Here is a 19218-nt window from a genome sequence, read left to right on the forward strand (position 1 = left end):
GTGCCGGCGGTGGCGTCCTGGATGACGTTGCATCGGAGTGGCCCGCGACAGCGAGGCAGATCTGTATCCATCCACATGATGGGCAGAGCGTCATCGTGACCCGGGCGTCTCCCACCCGGCCCGGCCCTCACACCGCCCACTGGTGTTGGTGGGGTGCCCGAGCGCCACCGCGAGGGGGATGCGCCCGGTGGCGGCCGGCATGGTGGGCGCGGCTGCGCGGCGCCCCGCGAAGCATGGGCTGTGGGCGTGGGTGGGGGCAGGGGCCGTGCTCTCCGATGGCTGGGTCGGCGCGTTACTGTGGCGCGTGTGTGTCTACGGCTGCCATCGGCCCGCGCAAGGTTGGGTCTGTGACAGGGGTCGGAGGGAGAGGGGATGGCAGTGGATGGACGGTTGGACGTCATGTGATGCGGCAGAGAAATGAGTAGGTGAGGCAAAACGAAGAAGATGCCTCGTTCTTTTCTCGGCCATTGCACTCCTTCGATCGATGGACTCGTCGTATGTGTCCATTATATTCTTTTCCATGTGTGTGACGGATCGCTGATTTCTGTTTTCGTTTCTCTTGTTTATGTGTGCGTGCACGAGTTTGTGTGTGTGTTTGTATGCCTGTGAGAGAGCATGCACGCACACACGGATGCGGGCGGTTGTGCTTCGTGTGAGGCGACTCCCTCCTCGCCCCTGTCTTTACTCGCTTTTTTCTCTATGCGTGTCTGTGTTCGAGTCTTTGCACGTAACCGCGGACTAACCGAGCGTAAAGGAATATGGAAACGGGAGGGAGGCACACCGGAGAGGAGAAGCGCTAGTACCTTGCGTACGCGCACACGCACGTGTCCCCCTCCGTCTACACGGTACGAGTGGCCCGTCGGTGTCGTTGCGCCAAGGAGACTCAAGTGCTCACTAGCGCGCGCACACTCGCAAGGCTGAAGTCCGAGGCTATGGCACAAGCGCTTGCCTGGAGTGCGCCCATTTGTGTGCTTCTCCTCGTGTGTGTTGTGCTTGTGCGTGTGCTTGGAAAAGTGTGCGCAGATGAACGCCTTCCACATCTGCGTCGCCCATCGCAATTCTCAACGCCAACTTCCTTTCCTAGTCAATGACTTTCTTTCTACCTATTTATCCACAGAAAAACCGAGTCGGATGCCACGCCATGCCTTATCGCCAGCCGAGCGCCTCCTATATCTGTGTGACCTGTGCAGTTGTGTGCCCGCATGGCGCACGTGAAAAATCGGAAACCGGCACGGCAGAAAGCGGTACGTAGAGGTTCTCTCTCCCACGATGCGTATCGGCCTTTCCATTCCCGCTTCTTGGCTCCCGTTCTTCCTCCTCTGCCCATGTGACTGCCGCTCTTTATCCTTCCGGCCTTTCCACAGATAGAGCTTCCGCCCCTCCACCCCAGCTCTCGAAAGGCAGAGAGACAGAGCTGCACCGGCGCTACACGTGCATAGAGGCACTGAACGTGGACGTCTTCTCTACACAATATGTAGGCGTACTTGCCACTGGAAATGCACGGCGAGTCGGTTTTAGAATGGCGCAGCGTCGTTAGCGGGCCGATTCGCGAGCTGCTGCAGCCGTTGAGCGGCAGGTCCCACAGCAGCAAGGATGAGGCACTGGCGTACGTCGTACCGCGAATGGCCGGCACTGCCATCCCACTACGCTGTGCCGATGTGCTGGCACGCTACGCATCGAGTGCAGTGCACGCCGTCTCCAAGGTTCTCACGCCCGTACAAGACTTCTCGTCTGTAGGCACAGCGCAGTGAAATCGCGATTCTGGCAGCGCTGCTGTAGTCACTCAGCTCACCCTTTAAAGCAGGCCTCTCGATCCTGAAGCGCTGCGTGTGCGCACGACTACCCATAACTACTGCAGCTCGGCCCCCATCTCAATACACGTGTGCGTGTAATCGGCCAATGCGACTGCGGAGCATACCCACACTTTCTTTCTCATGCACAGGCGCTTCGGGCTTACGGCCGAAGGCAGTCGTTCCGAAGGTCGTGCGCTTGTCTCGTCTCCTTATCTGCTTTCTCTTCTTCTCTGTGTGTTGTGTTCTGTGAGGGCGCGAGCTGTTTTTGTGGCGTCTTTGTGCAGCGGTACGTCTGAGGGGTGTAGTGTGCCTCCCACTTTTTCGAGCCGACCCCCTTCCCCCGTACGACCTTCACTGGCACACACACACACATGTGCAGCCGCTGCTGATGCACGCCAGCAAATCATCAGGCCATGCGCTTGACCACGCTCAAGAGCGGCACGTGAGGACATCGCACACACGGCTTTTCCCCTCTCTGTCTCACTTTCTTACAGACGCACCACAGGGTGCATCTCAGCTGACGAGACGCGAAAAAGCAACCTGTGCAGCGACAGCGGCGGAGGCGCGTTAAGCGCCGCACGCCCTCCTTCTCAAAGCAGAAGCGAGCGTAAGCGACCTACAACGCACATTTTGCAGAGAGAACGAAACACCAAGATGTGCTGACCCTTGTATGGGGCATACGCCCGTGCGCGATGCTGTGTGCGTGCGCCTGTGCTGTCTTATCGTTCTATCGCACGTCTTCTATGCTGTGTGCCCTCGTCGTCCTTTCTTCTTCCCCTGCTTCCCTCTATCACACCTATCTATCCATCTTTCTTCCCCTCTCCCCATCCCACCGGTCTCGACTCGTGCGTTTTCCTGCCTTTGGTCTGTTGCTCTTTGTGTGTGCTGGGACAGCTGAGAAGCGCTCCGCACGTCTCACCTCTTCTCCTTCTCTCTCTCCCCCTTTCTGCCTCTGTCTCTGTATGCGTGCTTGTGTGCGTGCTTTCTACTTTTGCGACACGACCCGCTTTCTTCTTCGAAGACACACACACACACACACACACACACACAGGCAGACGAACAAAGGAAAACGGAAGAGAGTGCGAAGAGAACAGAGAGACGCTCTCACACCCTTCTCCCCTCTCCTCCCCTCTCCTCCCCTCTAACCCCCCTCCCCTTCCCCACCCACCCACCCCCACAAGCACACACACACACACCCACACACCCACACACCCACCCACCCCCACAAGCACACACACTACACCCATCTCCCCTCCCTCCCCCACGCCACGCACAGACGAGGTCCAGTCGGGGGACCGACGCCAAAAGGGAAAACACCGACAAAAAGGAAACGAGCTTAAGCACAACAACAAAGCCGGCCGAAGAAAAAAAGAAAACACACACAAAAAAACGGCATAACTAGTTATGCCGCCTCGTATGCATCGCGGCGGTGGTGGCCAGGGCCCCGCCCCGCAGCAGCAGCAGGCACCGCCTCCACAGCAGCCCCCCCAACAGCAGCAACAGCAAGCGCCGCCACAGCAGCAGCAGCAAGGCTACGGTAATGGCGCAGGTGGACCGCAGTCGCATCTGCACGTGTTTCATCACCACGCCGGCTACAATGACGTTGGCCGCGGCGGAATGCCGCCACCGCAGCACGGCGGCAACAGCGGATCGAACAACATGAGCAGCATGATGTATGGTGGCGGCAGTGGCGGTGGCAACGCGCCGACCTCGCCGGTATACGGCGGCGGCGGTGCGGCTTACAGCAACAACAAAAGTAGTATCCCTCCCCACATGATGTCCCCATCTCCGCACCCGCAGATTGTGGGGATGGGGAACGAGTACGCCCCTCGGATGCAGTCGTCTCCCTATCCACAGCAGCAGCAGCAAGGTGGCGGCGCGAGCACGCCAAACAGCATCGGCCGCCGCGTCCGCACACCTGGACCGTCAAACATGGGGCCGCAGCCTCAACAGCAGCAGCTGCCTCCTCCACCGCCGCAGCAGCCGTACTACGGTGGCAATCAGGGTGGAGGGATGAGCTACAACCCGAATATGCGCGGCTCTGCCCCACCGCCGCCGCCGCCGCACATGGAGCCGTCGCCAAGCTTCGTCAATAGCGCGCCGCAGCAGCCGCAGCCCGGAATGATGCGCGGGGATGGCGGCTATGGCCCGGATGTGGACAACAGTCCACCGCCGCAGAACAACGGCTATCGTGCTGGCCAGCCGCCTCCGCCGCCGCAGCAACATCAGCAGCAGATGCACATGCAGTCATCTCCGCTGCAGCCGCAGCACTACCAAGGCAACGGTGGCTACGGTGGTGGTGGTGGCCGTGGGATGGGAGGTGGGATGCAGAACCCGAACATGCAGATGCAACCACCCCCACAGCAGCAGCAGCAAATGATGGGGGGCGGCAGTGCATCGAACAGCGCAAACCGTGGCATCATGGGACCGATGGGAGGCAGCAAACAAATGCAGCAGGGGCCGCCGCCCCCATTGCAGCAGCAGCAACAGGCGATGCCGCCGCCGCCGCAACAGCAGCAACCCGGCATGAGCAGCAATTGGGGCTCGCCGCAGCCACCGCCGACGCACATGCAGCCAAACGCGTCTCCGCCGCCGCAGGGGCAGCCACAGATGGTTGGAATGCAATACGGCGGCGGTGGCCCGGTGCCGATGGTGGGCCGTGGCCGTGTGCCTGGCGCGCGCATGGGTGGCGGCGGGATGGGACCGATGGGCAACAACATGGGTGCCCCGCCGCCGCCGCTACAGCAGCAGCGTCAGCCGCTACAGCCGCCGAGTATGATGGGTGGTGTTGGCGGCCCGCAGCAGATGCCGGGTGGAGGTAACATGAACCCGCAGATGATGATGCCGCCACCACCGCAAGGTGGACAGGGCCCCATGATGCAGCAGAGCGGCGGTGTTCCGGGCATGTACGGTGGCAGCATGGATGCCAACATGATGGGCGGGATGGGTGGCCCACCGATGCCGGGGTACATGGACGCTGACCCGCGTGGCGATCTCGCCCCGCAGCAGACCCTCTACGAGTTCCTCATGGAGAAGCGGCTGCTGCGCAAAACAACCCTTGGTACCTTCTTCCCTGAAGACTACGACCCGAAGTGCGATAGCCGCATCACGATTGCGGTGGACGGCAACTACATGATTACTAACCTCCGCGCGCAGCTGCAGCGCACCGACCCGCTGTGGTTCCTGCACTCCTGCCTGCCCGACTGCCTGCTGTCTCTCGTGCACAAGCACGTGGAGCAGATGCGCGCGCACCACCTGGAGCCGCTATGGGTGCTGAATGGCATTAGTATCAACGGCGATGTGGAGGCGTTCCTGCCGAGCCCGGACGAGCTGCACTCGCGCGATGCAGTGTGGGCGAAGCTGAACGAGGGCATCGAGCTCCCCACGCAGGACGAGATCACCGAGGCCTTCGAGACGTCGTCGGCCGTCGGCGAGGACGTGCTGCGGGCCATTCAGCGCTTCCTGCGCACGGAGGAGAACGTGGTCTGCGTGACGGCGCCGTTCCTCAACTGGTGCCAGATGTGCACCCTCCACAAGGAGGGCATCGCGCAGCTGCTGATGGGCCCTCCAGAGATGCTAATGGTGCCCTACGACGACATGAAGGTGATTGCGGAGGTGAACCTGCAGACGAGCGAGGTGGCCTATTACGACCGCGACGAGGTGCTGCGCGAGCTGTTCCCGCGCTACGTGACGGAGACGTCCACCGCCGCGGCTGGCGATCGCTTTCTCGACTTCGGTTTGCTCATCGCCTCGCACCCGGCCATCACGACCGCCCACGCGAGTGTGCAACTGTCGACGCAGAGCATCTACGAGGAGCTGTCGACGCCGCACCCAAGCTTCAACACCCTTCGCGAGTTCATTGATCAGTACGAGTACCCGCAGAACCAGAATGAGCGCCCTAATCTTGAGAAGCTGAAGCACTCAAAGGGCCGCACGTACATCCAGTACAGTCCCGTCTTCTCCAATCAGGTAACGTCGGAGTCTTCGCTCGTGTACTTCAAGCGCATCCTAGACCCCAGCCTGACGAACGCGAACATGCCCAACAATCTGTCTGGCGTGTTCGGCTACCTCGTGCCGCTGTCCCTCTTCTACTTTCAGTTCACCGGCCTGCTCTCGGTCGGCCTCATGACCGCCGTCACCCAGCTCTACATCCGCGATGAGTTCCCTGTCGCCGACACAGAGGAGTATCACCACTTGCTGCACCCTCTCATGGCACTGCGCGGGCAGATAATCTCGCAGATGGTCTCTCGCATTAAGGCGGATGCGCACGGCCAGCGCCTCGGCAAGATCTCATGGGTGCGGTGGTTTGACTCGATCCTGATGAGCGTTCTGCCGCCTGATCGTCTCATCGTGTTGGACGAGTGGAACCTCAAGAACTCGCCAGAGCTTGCCAGCGTGCCGGATGACCAGCTGGAGAATATCGATATGTCCATGGTGCTCTCCCTCAAGTCGTCGGTAATGTGCATCCCGGCGCCGCAGTTGCCGGCCAACGCATCCCCTCGTGATGCACCGATCTTGTACCACGGCAAAAAGGAGACCTTCTTCGCGATTTTGCTCAAGACGTTCGACTTTGTCGGCTATTTCTCCCACTCGGCGGATCCGATGGATGGCGCTGAGCTGGCGTCGGAGCCTGTGCAGGCGATGGTGCAGGGCCAATCCGCCCCTGACGATCAGAGCAACGGGCCGGACGGTGGTAAGGGCGACCTCGTCGACAGCTCCTCGGACCCGAACATGAGCGAGCAGCGTGTCTTCTTCACAGCTTACCTTAGCATCTCCCTCGAGCACTGCCCACAGGAGTTCCAGTGCGCACTGGTGCGCTTCACCGAGCTTGTGCGCGTCAGCACTATCAACTCCATTGCTTTCACCTTTGCCGACACCATCGAACTGCAGCACGACGAGGACGGCGCGCTGGCCGACCCACCAGAGGTGTTGCTGGCGACGCGCATCGCCTGCCTTGTGTCAGTCCCGTATGAGCAGAAAACGGACGAGGAGTCTGAGTTCGAGTGGGCCCCGGTGTACAGCCGCCAGCTGTGCGCCTTCACCGTCATGTCGCGTGTCATGAACCGCAGCTTGCGAGTGCTGACGGAGGCCATCGCTGCCGCGCTGTTCCTCTCCGGATTTAGTGACTGCTCTTTGGAAGACTACGACAGTATGACACCACTGCTCCCCTTCGGCGACGTGCCCGGCTCACTCGGCGGCCTGCTCCTGCACTACGTGCTCGTCTTCCCGCCCGACTACGAGGCGAATTGCCAGACGCCGGAGGAGCGCTGCCGCCTGCTTGAGACGAAGTTCAAAGCAATCCCGAACATCCAGACCCAGCTGCGCCGCGTCATGGAGTTCACCTTTCACGCGCTCTACCTGCTCAATGTTTACATCCTGCGCGACCCGAGCATTGTGAGCTCGCCTGAGCTCGTCGAGACTGACGTCGTTGCGAACGCTCTCAATCTGCTGCATGAGAAGTGGGTGCTGCACCTTGACGGGCCGGCCCCGGAGGACGTGCATGGGTACTTCCAATTCGAGTAGCGAGCGGAAGTGAGGGAGTTGATTTGGTGGACCTTAGTTGAGCGAATTTTTTGTTCTCACCATGCGAGGATGACAGAAAAGAGGGAGAGCGGCGGGGAGCGTGAGGAGGAAGGGGAAGAGGAGGCAGGCGGGGGCGGGCGGGCGGCGTGACGGCGTGACGGCGGGAGGAGGGGTGAGGACGTTTACACGCCTCCTTCTCTCTCACTCCCATGCCCCTCCTCTTGTGCCCTTTCTCCCCATATCAGCGTTGCTGCAATTGTGACTGTTTCTCCTTTCCCTTTTCTTTTGTTTTTCGTTTTAGGACTAGTTTTAGATCTCGCCATTGGGCTAGCTGTGCGCGTGTATGCATGTGAGTTCAGGGTGTGGGTAATACGTCGGCGCTGATGCTATTCTTTGTCTTGTCGAGCACATCATCATTCCGCTCTCCCTCCCGCTTTCCCTCCCGCTCTCCTTCCCTCCCACACCCACAGACACGCGGACACGTCAGCTGAGGCCGTGTGCGTGTTGCTTTCTCTGCCAGCTCCTTTGAGTCTCTCTCCCTTCTCACATATGCATTCCCTCGCCTCTTCCATCCTCCCTCATCTTTCTCTCGCTCTCTGAGTCTGTCCAGTCTCCTGATACGCACGCTTTCCTCGCCCCCCCCGACTTCCCTCCTCTCTCCCTTTCCCCCTGACCAGCGACTGCAAAAAACGAAAGGAGAGGGCGAGCGTCCACGAGAGAATGCCGATGTGCAGTAGCAGTGGCAGCGGCGGCAGCAAAGGCAATCACCGGCACGCCCACGACTTCTGCCCAACTGCAGTCCCTCCCCCCCACTCCCCTACTCCACGCACGTGCGGGCACACAGAGAGTTCATCTCTGACCCCTTTTCTCCTCGAGTCAAACGAGGAAAAAGGCGTTGGAGCGACGAACAACCACATCATACGCCGAATTCAAAGAAGTGCATGCACGCATGCATGTATGTGTGGATGTGGGTGTGTGGGGGAGGGGGAGGAGGAGGAGGCAGTGGTATGAACCTGGCATGAGGATTGGGAAGGATGGAGTGAGGGGAGGGGGCGATTATGCAGCAAACGCGTCGAGGGGTGCTGTTGTGGTGAAAAGGGGTGGGGTGGGGCTCTGTTTCTCTTTCTCTCGGTGGCTTTCATGCTTTTTGTATCTCCCCCTTCCCCTCCCTCTTTCTCTTTGTATCGAGTTGTTTGGGTTGTGCACCGGACCTCTCTCTTTATTTTCCGTTATACTCCGTTGTCTGATGGGAGTGATGCCGCTTTCGGTGCGCACTCTCCCCCCTCCTCCCTTCTTTCGATTTGTTTGAAGTGTATGGAGCACGGTTGTATATGCATTTGCGGGTGTGCGTGAGTTGGGGGGAGGGCTAGTGCGTGCGTGTGGCCGTGCCAATGGCTGGTAGCTTGCGATGGCTCTTTTTTTCCTTGGCTTCTTATCGTTTGTTGTGCATGTGGTTTTGTAGCGTTGGTACTCAGGCATGCGCTGGGAAGTGGTGGTGGAGGGGGGAGGGCAATGAAAGCACGAGATGGAGAGAAACCACGCGAAGGGGTGGGGTGGGTGGGCGGCAAGAAATGACGAGGGTACAGGAAAAAAAAGGAGAGACAGGCGTGGAGAGAGTCGGCGGCGAGTGCCCTTCGCAGCTTTCCCGCTCCCTCCTTCTGCCATCCCTTCCATCCTTCTCTCCCTCCTCCCTTTATGGGAGAAAGAGGCCGGCGAAAGCGATGGCTAGAGTGCGCAATGTAACCACCCCTTCCTCCCTCCCTCTCCACCAAACCTGTTTCCCGATAAGACCGAGAGAGGGAGTGCGTGCGTGCGTCAGCAGGAGTGCTCCTCCCCTTTTCCCTCTCTCCCCTGCTGCTGCGGCCCTTGTCGTTTGGTAAGTTTTCATTGCTAGTGATTTCCTTTGTCTTTTACCTGTTCCCCTTCTTCTGGCGATGTTTCCTTTTTACTTTTATGCCCCTGATGTGTGTGTGTGTGTGTGTGTGTGGCTGCTTCGCCGTTGCTGTTGTGCCTTGTAACTTGTTTGATATTTTCCTTCCTTCTTCCCTCGTCTTTGTGTTGGAGCCTCGTTTTCTCTTTCTCTGTGTGTGCGTGCCTCTCTCGTGTTCTTCTAGCGGATCGTTGTTGTTGTTCTCGTCATTCACACATGGTGGCATTTTGTGCTGTGAGGCCTCTCGCTTTTTTCCCTCCGTCTCCGTGTGAGAGGCGCCGGAGTACGTTGTCGTCTCTCTCTCCCTCTTCTGCGTGCTTCTGAGCTGGTGTGTTTTGCTCAGCGTGGTTTGTGTGGTTTGCTCGTTTTGTTATTCTCGGCCTGCGTATGTGCTCGTCAGAGCTGCGGGGAGCGTCGAGGGTCGATGGATGGTCCTGGTGGGTCTCGAGGAGGGTTTCAACCCTTTCTTCTGTTTTGGTATTCTTCCGCGTCTCTTTCTTTCTCGTCTACACCCTGTCTCTTACTTTTCCCACTTCCTCGCTCGTTTCCGCGGCGCCTTTAGTCTCTCGTGCGCGTGTCCTACCTGCCTTGCCCTCCTCGCTTCCTCTCCTTTTCCTCCTTCCCTCGCCGCTTCATCACGTTCCTGTCTCTCTCTCTCTCTGCCGGTGTGCCTGGAAGGCTTGGCCACCGCACATTTCCAGAAGGAAGCGCGAAGAGACACGACAAGGAATCCGTGAAAGCAAGACACAAGCACATATGTGCATATCAATGAAAAGGGTAAACTGAGGAACAGCAACGACATCTTCATCCCCCGTCCACAAAGAAGACCAACGATGATGGTGTTGGTGGTGTTTGGGGGGTGGGCGGCGGCGCTTCCGTCCACGCACTACAGTCCGCCTTCACACTGCCGGCCGCCTCCATTTCGTACACCGCGCACTTCTCCATATCGGACCCCACTCCTCCCAGTGCGCACACAGGCATTCACCTCACCATGCAGGCAGACGGAGACGAACGCATCAACGCCCCTCATAAGCGTATCCACGTGAAGGATGGCCCTCCCAGCAGTGGGCTCGCTGTGCGTGTATGTCGGGTGTGGCGTGTTCCCGTTGCCGCTGTTCTCGCCGTTTCTTTTGCGGGGCCGTGATGGCGGGTGAAAGCGGGGGGCGAGGGACATACACACACCTCTCTCAGCGCGTGGCACCTCAGGGACCAGTGCACCCACTTTCTCTCCGTGGGAGAGCCAGGCAGCCCCCTCCCCCATCCCCTGCCAAGTGCCGAGCCGCTTCTGGTGGTGACGGGTTGAGGCGCCTACGCCGCAGGGGGGAGGGTTCAGAGCGATGTGTCGCTGCTGGTGCCGGCGGTGGCGTCCTGGATGACGTTGCATCGGAGTGGCCCGCGACAGCGAGGCAGATCTGTATCCATCCACATGATGGGCAGAGCGTCATCGTGACCCGGGCGTCTCCCACCCGGCCCGGCCCTCACACCGCTCACTGGTGTTGGTGGGGTGCCCGAGCGCCACCGCGAGGGGGATGCGCCCGGTGGCGGCCGGCATGGTGGGCGCGGCTGCGCGGCGCCCCGCGAGGTATGGGCTGTGGGCGTGGGTGGGGGCGGGGGCCGTGCTCTCCGATGGCTGGGTCGGCGCGTTGCTGTGGCGCGTGTGTGTCTACGGCTGCCATCGGCCCACGCGAGGTTGGGTCTGTGACGGAGGAGGAGTAGACAGGCGTTCGACCTCGTGTTGCATGGCAGTGACGTGGCCTGTAGGAAGCGGGCAAGGATTTCATTTATGGGGTTTCTCATTATCTTTTTCTCTGTTTTGCGTGAGAACGCGTCTCTTGTCAGGTGGCGACTGTGGGTTGTTTTATGCTTGTCGATGCTGCCACGCCATTGTTGTCTGCTGTTGTTGCTCTTGGCGTGGATGCTATGATTACGGTGCACCCTTCGTCTTCTCGGTCTCTGTCTTTTTCTTTGTGGCACACGCGCGTGCCATGGCTGGCGATGTATGTTGTTGTCGTTTTCCCTTCTTCGTATGGTCGTCATCACCGCGTCTTTCTTTTTCTGTTGGTGCGTTTCCCCCGCTGCGCATGGTGGTTGGTGTTGTGGTTGTCGTGATGTGCACCGTTTCGTTGACTTCGCATCTCTCTCTCTATATATACATGTATGCATGTATATATATATATATATGCCTATCTATACCTAGATATATACACACACGCGTATCTAGATAGATATACATACCGATATATACATATATACATGCATATATGTATATTTCTTCTGTTGTTTTCCCCGGTGCACTTCCTCTTTTGTTTTTGTTTGTCTTTGTCTTGTTCTCTGAAGTGTGTGAGTGTCGGTCTGTCTGTCTGTGTGCGTTCTCTCCCTATCTCGTTTTTTTTTCTGTTTGTCTATGTGAATCGCTCTGCATGTGTGCGTGCGTGCGCGCTGCGTGTATCGTTGACGCTTATGGTGCCGCACGAGAGGGGTAGGGTGGGACAGGCAAGGAAGGAACGTCTCTGGGGCATTGCTATTGTGCAGTGAAGGGCGTGGTCACCTTGTCCGAATTCCACCCCACCCCCCCTTCCCGCTTCCCCCTGTGCTGTCTGTCTCTGTCTGTATGCGTGCGCCTCTGCGCTTCTCTGTCTGCGTATGTCTGCGCCTGTGTGTCTGTCTGTGAGCTTTAAGTGCCCCCATTTTCATCTCTGTACCCTTCCATGAAAGAAAGGACACCCAAGCACACCACTCCCTCTCCCGTAATACAGTATCTCTAGCTGAGATACTAAGCACAGACAGACGTACACACACACACACACGTAAACACACAGAAGCACACACATACGCACACACGCGCAGCGAAACGAAAAGGGAACTGCGTGGCGCGTCGTGGAGGTGTACAGCGAGAGGGTGAGCAACCAAAACACGCACACACACACACACACACACTCGAGAGAAGCGTGAAGGAAGAGGACGGACGTGTGTGCGTTTTGTGCAAGTTTGCGTATCGGTCTTCGGGTCTGCATGACTGAACAGGTGAGCGTTGAACCAATGCACCCCCGGCATAGCGCATCCACCCAAGGGGCCACGCCAGCATATGTCTAATGCATGCCAGTGAGGCCCATGCTTTACCTGGCTCACTCTCTTGCCTTCATTACCTTTTTTTTTTGCTATCTCCCCTTCACGTCTTCGTCGCCTTTGTGACACCCCACGCGCGCGTATGCACCCGCCTTCACCGCTTCACCTCCCATCCTCACTCTGCCGTACCTCCCGCCGCCTCTCCTTGTTTTTTTTTTTATTTCGGTTTGGCACACGCACGCACTCGCCATCTGATGCCCCTCTCATATCCGTATGCCCCCCCTCCCTCCCTATCCCCCGTTTTTTCGGCCCTCACCGAGTTGCAGTACCATCGGCAGCTGACCACCACTGGTCTGCAGCTTCTCTTTCCGCTCCCTTCTGTTCTTGGTTGCTGTGTACGTTTGTTGGTGCGCTCGCACCACATTGCGCTCTTCATCATTTCGCTCTATTTTAGACGAGGTGTGCGCGCGCGTGTACGTGTGTCTGCTCTCCCTCGAAGAGGTGCGTGTGTACATGATCACATCCCTTTGCCCGCCTTCTGCCCCGTCATTTCTCATGGAGCCCAACAAGGCATCCAGTGCGCGCGGCCACTACGTGCGCCTTGGCAAGAACGCGGATGTGATCTACAACGAGGCCGATGTCATTGGCCGCGGTCAGTTCGGTATTGTGTACCGCGGTCTCATTCCCGCCTCCGGCACTGTCGTCGCCGTCAAGCTGCTGCAGAATGTCCCCATGGTGTTCACTCCAACCTCGGAGCATGCAAGTCAGCACTCGCGCCATGCCGACCGGCACGAGGGTAAGGGCAGTCATCCTGCTGCACTGTCCTCTGCGGGGCCGTCTTCCTCGTCGTTCGCCCCGCCATCCAAACCAAGGTCTCCAGGCTGCCCGTCGGAGCTGGCGATTCTGTACGACGTGCGCGCCGACAACTGCCCCAACATCGTGCACGTCATTTCCACGTGGAACAAGGTGCTGAAGCCCCCACGTAACGAGGCAAGCGGCGCGGCGGGCGCCGCGGCGCGGCTTGTATCGTCGTCCTCCTCCTGCGAGAGTCGACCCTCTCGCATCTTTGTCATGGTGACAGAGTACTGCGAGGGTGGCGATCTACAGCAGTTCATGAAGGCCCGCGGTGGTGCCCTGCCCGCCCACGTTGCTCGCTCCTTCACTTACCAGCTCTGCAACGCCTTGCTGACACTGAAGCGGCGCCGCATCGTGCACCGAGATGTCAAGCCCGCGAACTTGCTTCTGACCTCCGCCGACTGCGAGGTGGCGACGCTAAAGCTGGCAGATTTTGGGATGGCCAAGGCTGCGCCGGCACCAGAGAGCCACAAGGCAGGCCCCGCCAGCGCCAGTGGTGGCAAGGACACCGGTCGCGAGGCGCGTAACGAGGAGGACGAGCCGGCCGATGCCTTCTCCCCGCTGTTCCACTCGGAGATGGGGACACCGATGTACATGTCCCCGGAGCGGCTCGCCCTGCAGCCGTACGGCTACAAAGCTGACGTATACTCTGCCGGCATGGTGCTGCTGGAGATGATGCGTGGATCGTGTGTGCAGGTCAAATGGGAGTCGCAGCTGCGCTCGGAGGTGCCGCGGACAATCTGGCGGGAGCTCCGGCAATACCCACCGGACGAAGTGCCCGCGTGGCTCGATCTCGTGCAGCGGATGACCGCGGCGGATCCAGCTCAACGGTACTCGGTAGAGGATGTGCTGCGGCACTCATGGTTTCACGCGAAGGTGGGGCCGCCGCTGCCGCCACTGACGTTCCCACTGCCGGAGACATCAGAGGGCGGCGCTGAGCGACAACCGCAAGAGACTCGACTACAGGCGGCTGCAACGCCTGCCGCTGGTTGCACCGGTAGTGGCAGCCAGTCGACCGCGCACGCAGGTGCGGACTCTCTCACCGCAGCTGCTGTTGGTGCTCCTGGCGCTGGAGGTGACGAGATGGCTCCCAGGGCACCACACCGCCACAACGACCCAACTGTGGGTGCCGGAGGAAAGGGCACCTCGGTTCCTGAGCCGTCGGTGTCTTCGTCCTCCGACGACGGCGAGGCGGGCGAGGGCACACAGCAAGCGATCAAGGTGGCTGCTCCGTCAAACAAGCACCGCAACTCTCGCCTAGCGGAGCCTTCAAAGTGGATGGTACTGGGTGTTTGCGCGGAGGTGGACGCCGTCCACAATGTCGCCAACGGTGCCTACACCGGGCCACCAAAGCCGGCACTCGGTGCTCAGGGCGCGTCGCCGGTAACGACCACCGTGTCAAGTGCGGTGACGGCTGAGGCGTTTTCATTGCCACCTGGGTGCGGCCCGCACATTATCACTAACGCTGTGCGCTCCTTTGTGGATGTGGTGTACCTTTACGTGCTCCAGGACGAGCTGGACGCGGCACGTGGTCTGACGCTGGTGTCCTACCTGATGGAGCTGATGCAGAACGGGTACGCGGCATATCTAAAGTGCCTCGAGTACCTTGGCTGCAGTTGGCGCCACACAGCAGCGATGAACAGCTGCACTCTCGGCGGGCACCGGCTCGTGGTGCGTGAGGTAAACGCGCTCTACGGCGTGTGGCGGCAGCTGATGGCACGCCTGCATGGCGCACAGGCAGCCTACACGGCACGGCTTCCATCGCGCATTTTGGACAGCGCCGCGGCGTGGCGACAGCGGGTGCTGGGAGCGTCGGCCACTACTGGCGACGAGGCAGCGGGGGCCGACGAAGACGAGGGGGCACCGGCGGCGTTGTCCGTGGAGGAGCCGAGGGACGTGGACGTGAGCGAAGCCTCAACGTCGTCGGAGGGTGACATGATGATGTCCGCACTCCCCAGTGTCACATCCATTTCCAATGTTGTGGCAGATACGGAGGCGGCGGAGGGGGCAAGAGTGCCACTGCTCGCTGCTCCTCCTGCGCCGCGGATTGCGGAGAAATTGCGCGTTTCTTCCGTCTTCGCACGCGCGGAGCAGCTCATCTTTGAAAAGGCAGTGGAGTGCGTTCAGTCAGAGGCGCTGTCCATGCTGATGGACTCGACGCCGCCGCCCGTTGCCGACGACTTGGATGCTATGGACTGTCTCGAAGAGGAGGAGGCAACGATGCGAGTGTACCGCAATTGCACGACGCCGTCCCCTCCGCCGGGGTCGGAGCATCTGTCCACGGCCGCTGACCGTTCTATGCCTCCACACCGCGGCGTGGCGCTGCTGCGCGTGCTACTGCGGCGAGCAGTGCTGACGACCTCCGAGGTCGGTTTAGAGGAAGAGGGTTCTAGGTCAGCGCGCGCGCCTGTCCCAGGACTGTCGCCTGTTGTTGCATCTGCAACCGAGTCGCTGTCCTATCAGGTGCCCCCACCGCCACTAAATCCCATGTCGATTTCTGCAGGCAGCGCCAGCGCGGACGCAGTTTCCAAGGTTGTTTTCGTTGTGAAGGCACCGGTATTTGGCACCCTTGATCGGACGGATCTTCGGACGGTCGAAAACCTGCTGCACGCCGCGACCCGCGTGTTCAGCAGCGCACTCTCGTCGACGAATTAGAGCGCTGATTTCCAGCGAGGGAATATGATGAGGGACGAGGAGGCGAGGCTTTGGGGCCCTCTCCATCTGCATGCGAGAAGATCATGCATCATAGCTGCCTCGCGTTGAGTACCCCCGATCTCCCTCCCACCACGATCGCCATCCCACGTAACCGAGTCGTCGTCCTTTCCCGTCACACTGGTCGCCGCGTTTTACACGCCTTTCGGTGGCTCATATTCAAAACGGTGCCATGCCATCTTCTGACAGGGTGTGCGCGAGCGAGGGAGAGGAGGGAGAGGGGGAGAGAGAGGAAAAAAAAACAAAGAGATGGGTGGGGCGGTGCACGGACCTGGTCGTGCGTCTCTCGCCTCACCAAACACCCCCCCCCCCTCACCCATCCACCACATCTCCTCCTCTCGTGCAATCGAAAGCACACGCGCACCCATACACGTGCGTGTGGGCCTGTGCACGCTTCATATGTCTTACGTCCGTTTTGTGTATCTTGCCGGCCTTGCGTTGTTGTCTGGGGCGGAGCCTCTCCCTCTCTCCCTGTGCGTGTGCTTGTGTGTGTCTGTATGCCTGTGTGCCGCTTTCCTTTCTTTTCCCCTCTTTTCTATATGATTTTGTTGCTTATAGGGAGCTCTGCTTTCGCTGTTTCAGCCTTCTACACTCACACGCACACGTACACACACACACACGCGCAGATCTTTCCGCTTCACTCTTTCTTTCTCTACTTTTCACTCGCTCCCTGCCGATGAGTGTTTGCCGTTTCTCACAAACGTGCGTGAGCGTGTGCGTGTGTGCGTCAGTGTGTGGATGGGTGGCCACACCCTTCGCCGTTCACTGCATGTGTCCCTTGTCGTCGCCACCGATGAAGGGCACACGCCCGCACAAAACTCCCTCTTCCTTTTTCTCTTGTGTGTATGTGTTGTGGTCGGTTTATGCTTCCTAGATGCCTCTTCCATCACGCCCGCTGTGCGGTCAGACAATCAAGTGAAGAGGCGAAACATGCACGGCTTGCGCATGCAGCTACCTTGGGAATAGACAGAGGAAGAGGGAGGAAGAGCAGGAAGGAGGAGGAGAGGAGGGTGAGAGTGGTTGCTTATGTCTCCTTTTCTCGCTCTCTGTGCTTGTGTGCCGGTGGCTTTTCGCCACGTACCCTACACACACGCATACTCACGCATGCGACCCCTTACAAGCCCTCTTCTCCCTCTTCTTCTTCCATCCCTACCAGTACTTACACATCAGCACGAGAACACAAGGAGTTACGCACATGTGCGGGTGCCTGCAAAACATTGCCTGCCCGATTGATGGATAACTTTCATGTTTGGCACGTAGAGCCATGTACACTTTTGTTTCTATGCTCATGCCGTCCTTGCATGCCTCTACCTCTGCCTCGCTTCCCACACTTCCTTTTTCGCCTTTCCTCATTTCTCCATCCCTTCTCTCTGCATGTGTGCGTGATGGTTGTGCATCATTTACATTTGCAGCATCTCCATTGTCTTTTGTTGCACGCGTCCACACACATATACATACATGCACGTATATTTCTATACAGATGTGAGCTCTGTCCCTCCATTGCACTCTCCGTGTGTGCGCGTATGCGTACGTGATTGAGTGGGATACGGAAAGCGAAGCGATCGGAGCACCGGCAGCTTCACACACACCCACGCACCCACCCACACGCCAGCGTACATCTAATGCATCCCAAGGCAAACGCAAGTATAGGCATGTAAAGCGAAAAGAGAGGACCACTGCGATTGCCTCCCTTCCCTGCTGTGACACTGACACACACCGGTACAGCGGCTCACTCCCTTACTCCTTAGTCTTTAGCGTCCAACAACGCAGCAAGATCCGCGGCGGCAGATACATCTCCAACCAAGCAGGAAAGAGGTGGCCCACAACAGCAGCGTTGTCTACCCCGTGCAGAAAGAGAAGCACGACCAGATGTGGTGTCATTTAACCATCCAGCAAGCGGTAACGAAGCAGCAACACAACAACAGCGAGTAGTAGAGGCAGCAGTGAACTCCTAACTGCCGCCTCGTCGTTTCTCTTTCGAGCTACTTGTTTTCCTGTGACTGCTGTTGCTGTTATCGGGCAGCCCATCACTGATGTCGTCGCTCAGCTGCATCCACACCCACACGCTCACACAGTGTGTGTGTGTGTGTGCGTGTGTTAGATGCCACCCTTTGGCTATGAAGGGATGCAGTGGCTGGACGGCCCTTCTCCCTGTTCGTCTGTCTTCCGCCTTTTGATTGGATGATATGTATACACACATATATATGTATATGCATACATATGCATACGTGGTTTCTCTAATAGCTCGAAGGGGAGCACGAAAGAGGTGATGCTCACTTGTCTGTCTTCCACCGTAAGCAACGAATTGTCCACCTTGAAAGTCAGCGTGTACGCTGTGAACGACTTTCGCACGCGTACATGTATGCGTGCGTGTGTGCGGGTACGAGGAGTCGCGCGATATCGTGGAGTGAGGCGTGGGGAACGCTGTGAGTCACCACAAGGCTCGCTCCCGCCCCTCCCTCTTCTGTTCGCCTTCCTTGTCGCTGCCTTGCCGCTGTGCTTGACGCATCGCTTGCGCGAGTCCTGCCTGCTCCCCATTCCGTCACTTTCTCCCTTGCTTCCACATTTTGTCGCCCTGCCTGGCGCGCTTCGCTCTCCAGCTCCCTTGACCATGCACACTGACTTTTCTACTCCTTCCTCTCCCCTCTTCTGCTCTTTCACGCGGGGTCGAATGCACATCTGCTCGATGCACCGGTGCTGCAAAATGCATCACACACACATGCACACCTACTCGGGTGGTGGTGGTTGCCTGCACATGTGCATGTAATGTGGCTCTGTATCTCCACGTTTACGCGACAGCAGTTCGTGCCTCAAAAAGAAAATCAAAAGGAGGAAGCAGAACAGTTACGTGTTCATCAGCATATACGCCGCGACCCAGTCACCCATCGTCAACACACACACACACATATATATATATATATATACGCAGACGTGGCGGTGACTGCGTGCTGCTTCGTCCATCTTTCTCTCTCCCTCTGTTTGTGCGAGCTCATCCTTGCGGCGAACACGTGCGGGTTTACACCCCCTATTCTTCTCGTTTCCAGCGTCCCCTCGGTTTGCCGCGCTGTGTGGCTCCCTCGCTCCCTCTACGTGCTTGGACGTCTTATCATCTGTGTCGTTTTGTGACTTTGTTCTGCGGTTGCCGCTCGGTTTCTTGTGTGCTGCTGTAACTGTCTTCCACCCCTCTCCCCACCCTCACCTCTGCGTTCGTGTGTGTTTGTGTGCTTGTGCTGTTGCACTCAGTGCTGCTGCTGCCGCGTTCTTTCTGTGTCTCGCGCCTTGCTCTGACGTGGACAAACACACACACACACACATACACACAGTCCCCATCTCATCCCT

General features: G+C 58.7%; 1 protein-coding gene across 1 annotated transcript, besides 1 other annotated feature; it reads left to right on the plus strand.

Annotated features, from left to right (window-relative positions):
• Positions 1–4169: 4169 nt before the first annotated feature.
• LDBPK_210900 (hypothetical protein, conserved) lies at positions 4170–7316 on the plus strand (the record flags this gene model as incomplete). Its single annotated transcript, XM_003860559.1, has 1 exon — positions 4170–7316. The coding sequence occupies one exon, from the start codon at positions 4170–4172 to the stop codon at positions 7314–7316; it is 3147 nt and encodes a 1048-aa protein (XP_003860607.1).
• Positions 7317–12867: 5551 nt separating this feature from the next.
• Positions 12868–12942: a sequence feature (Short protein (LDBPK_210910, CBZ33903.1) was converted to a misc_feature.).
• Between the last annotated feature and the right edge of the window lie 6276 nt (positions 12943–19218).

The sequence above is a fragment of the Leishmania donovani genome, chromosome 21 (assembly GCF_000227135.1).
Source record: "Leishmania donovani BPK282A1 complete genome, chromosome 21".
In the NCBI taxonomy this organism is placed as follows: Eukaryota; Euglenozoa; class Kinetoplastea; order Trypanosomatida; family Trypanosomatidae; genus Leishmania; species Leishmania donovani.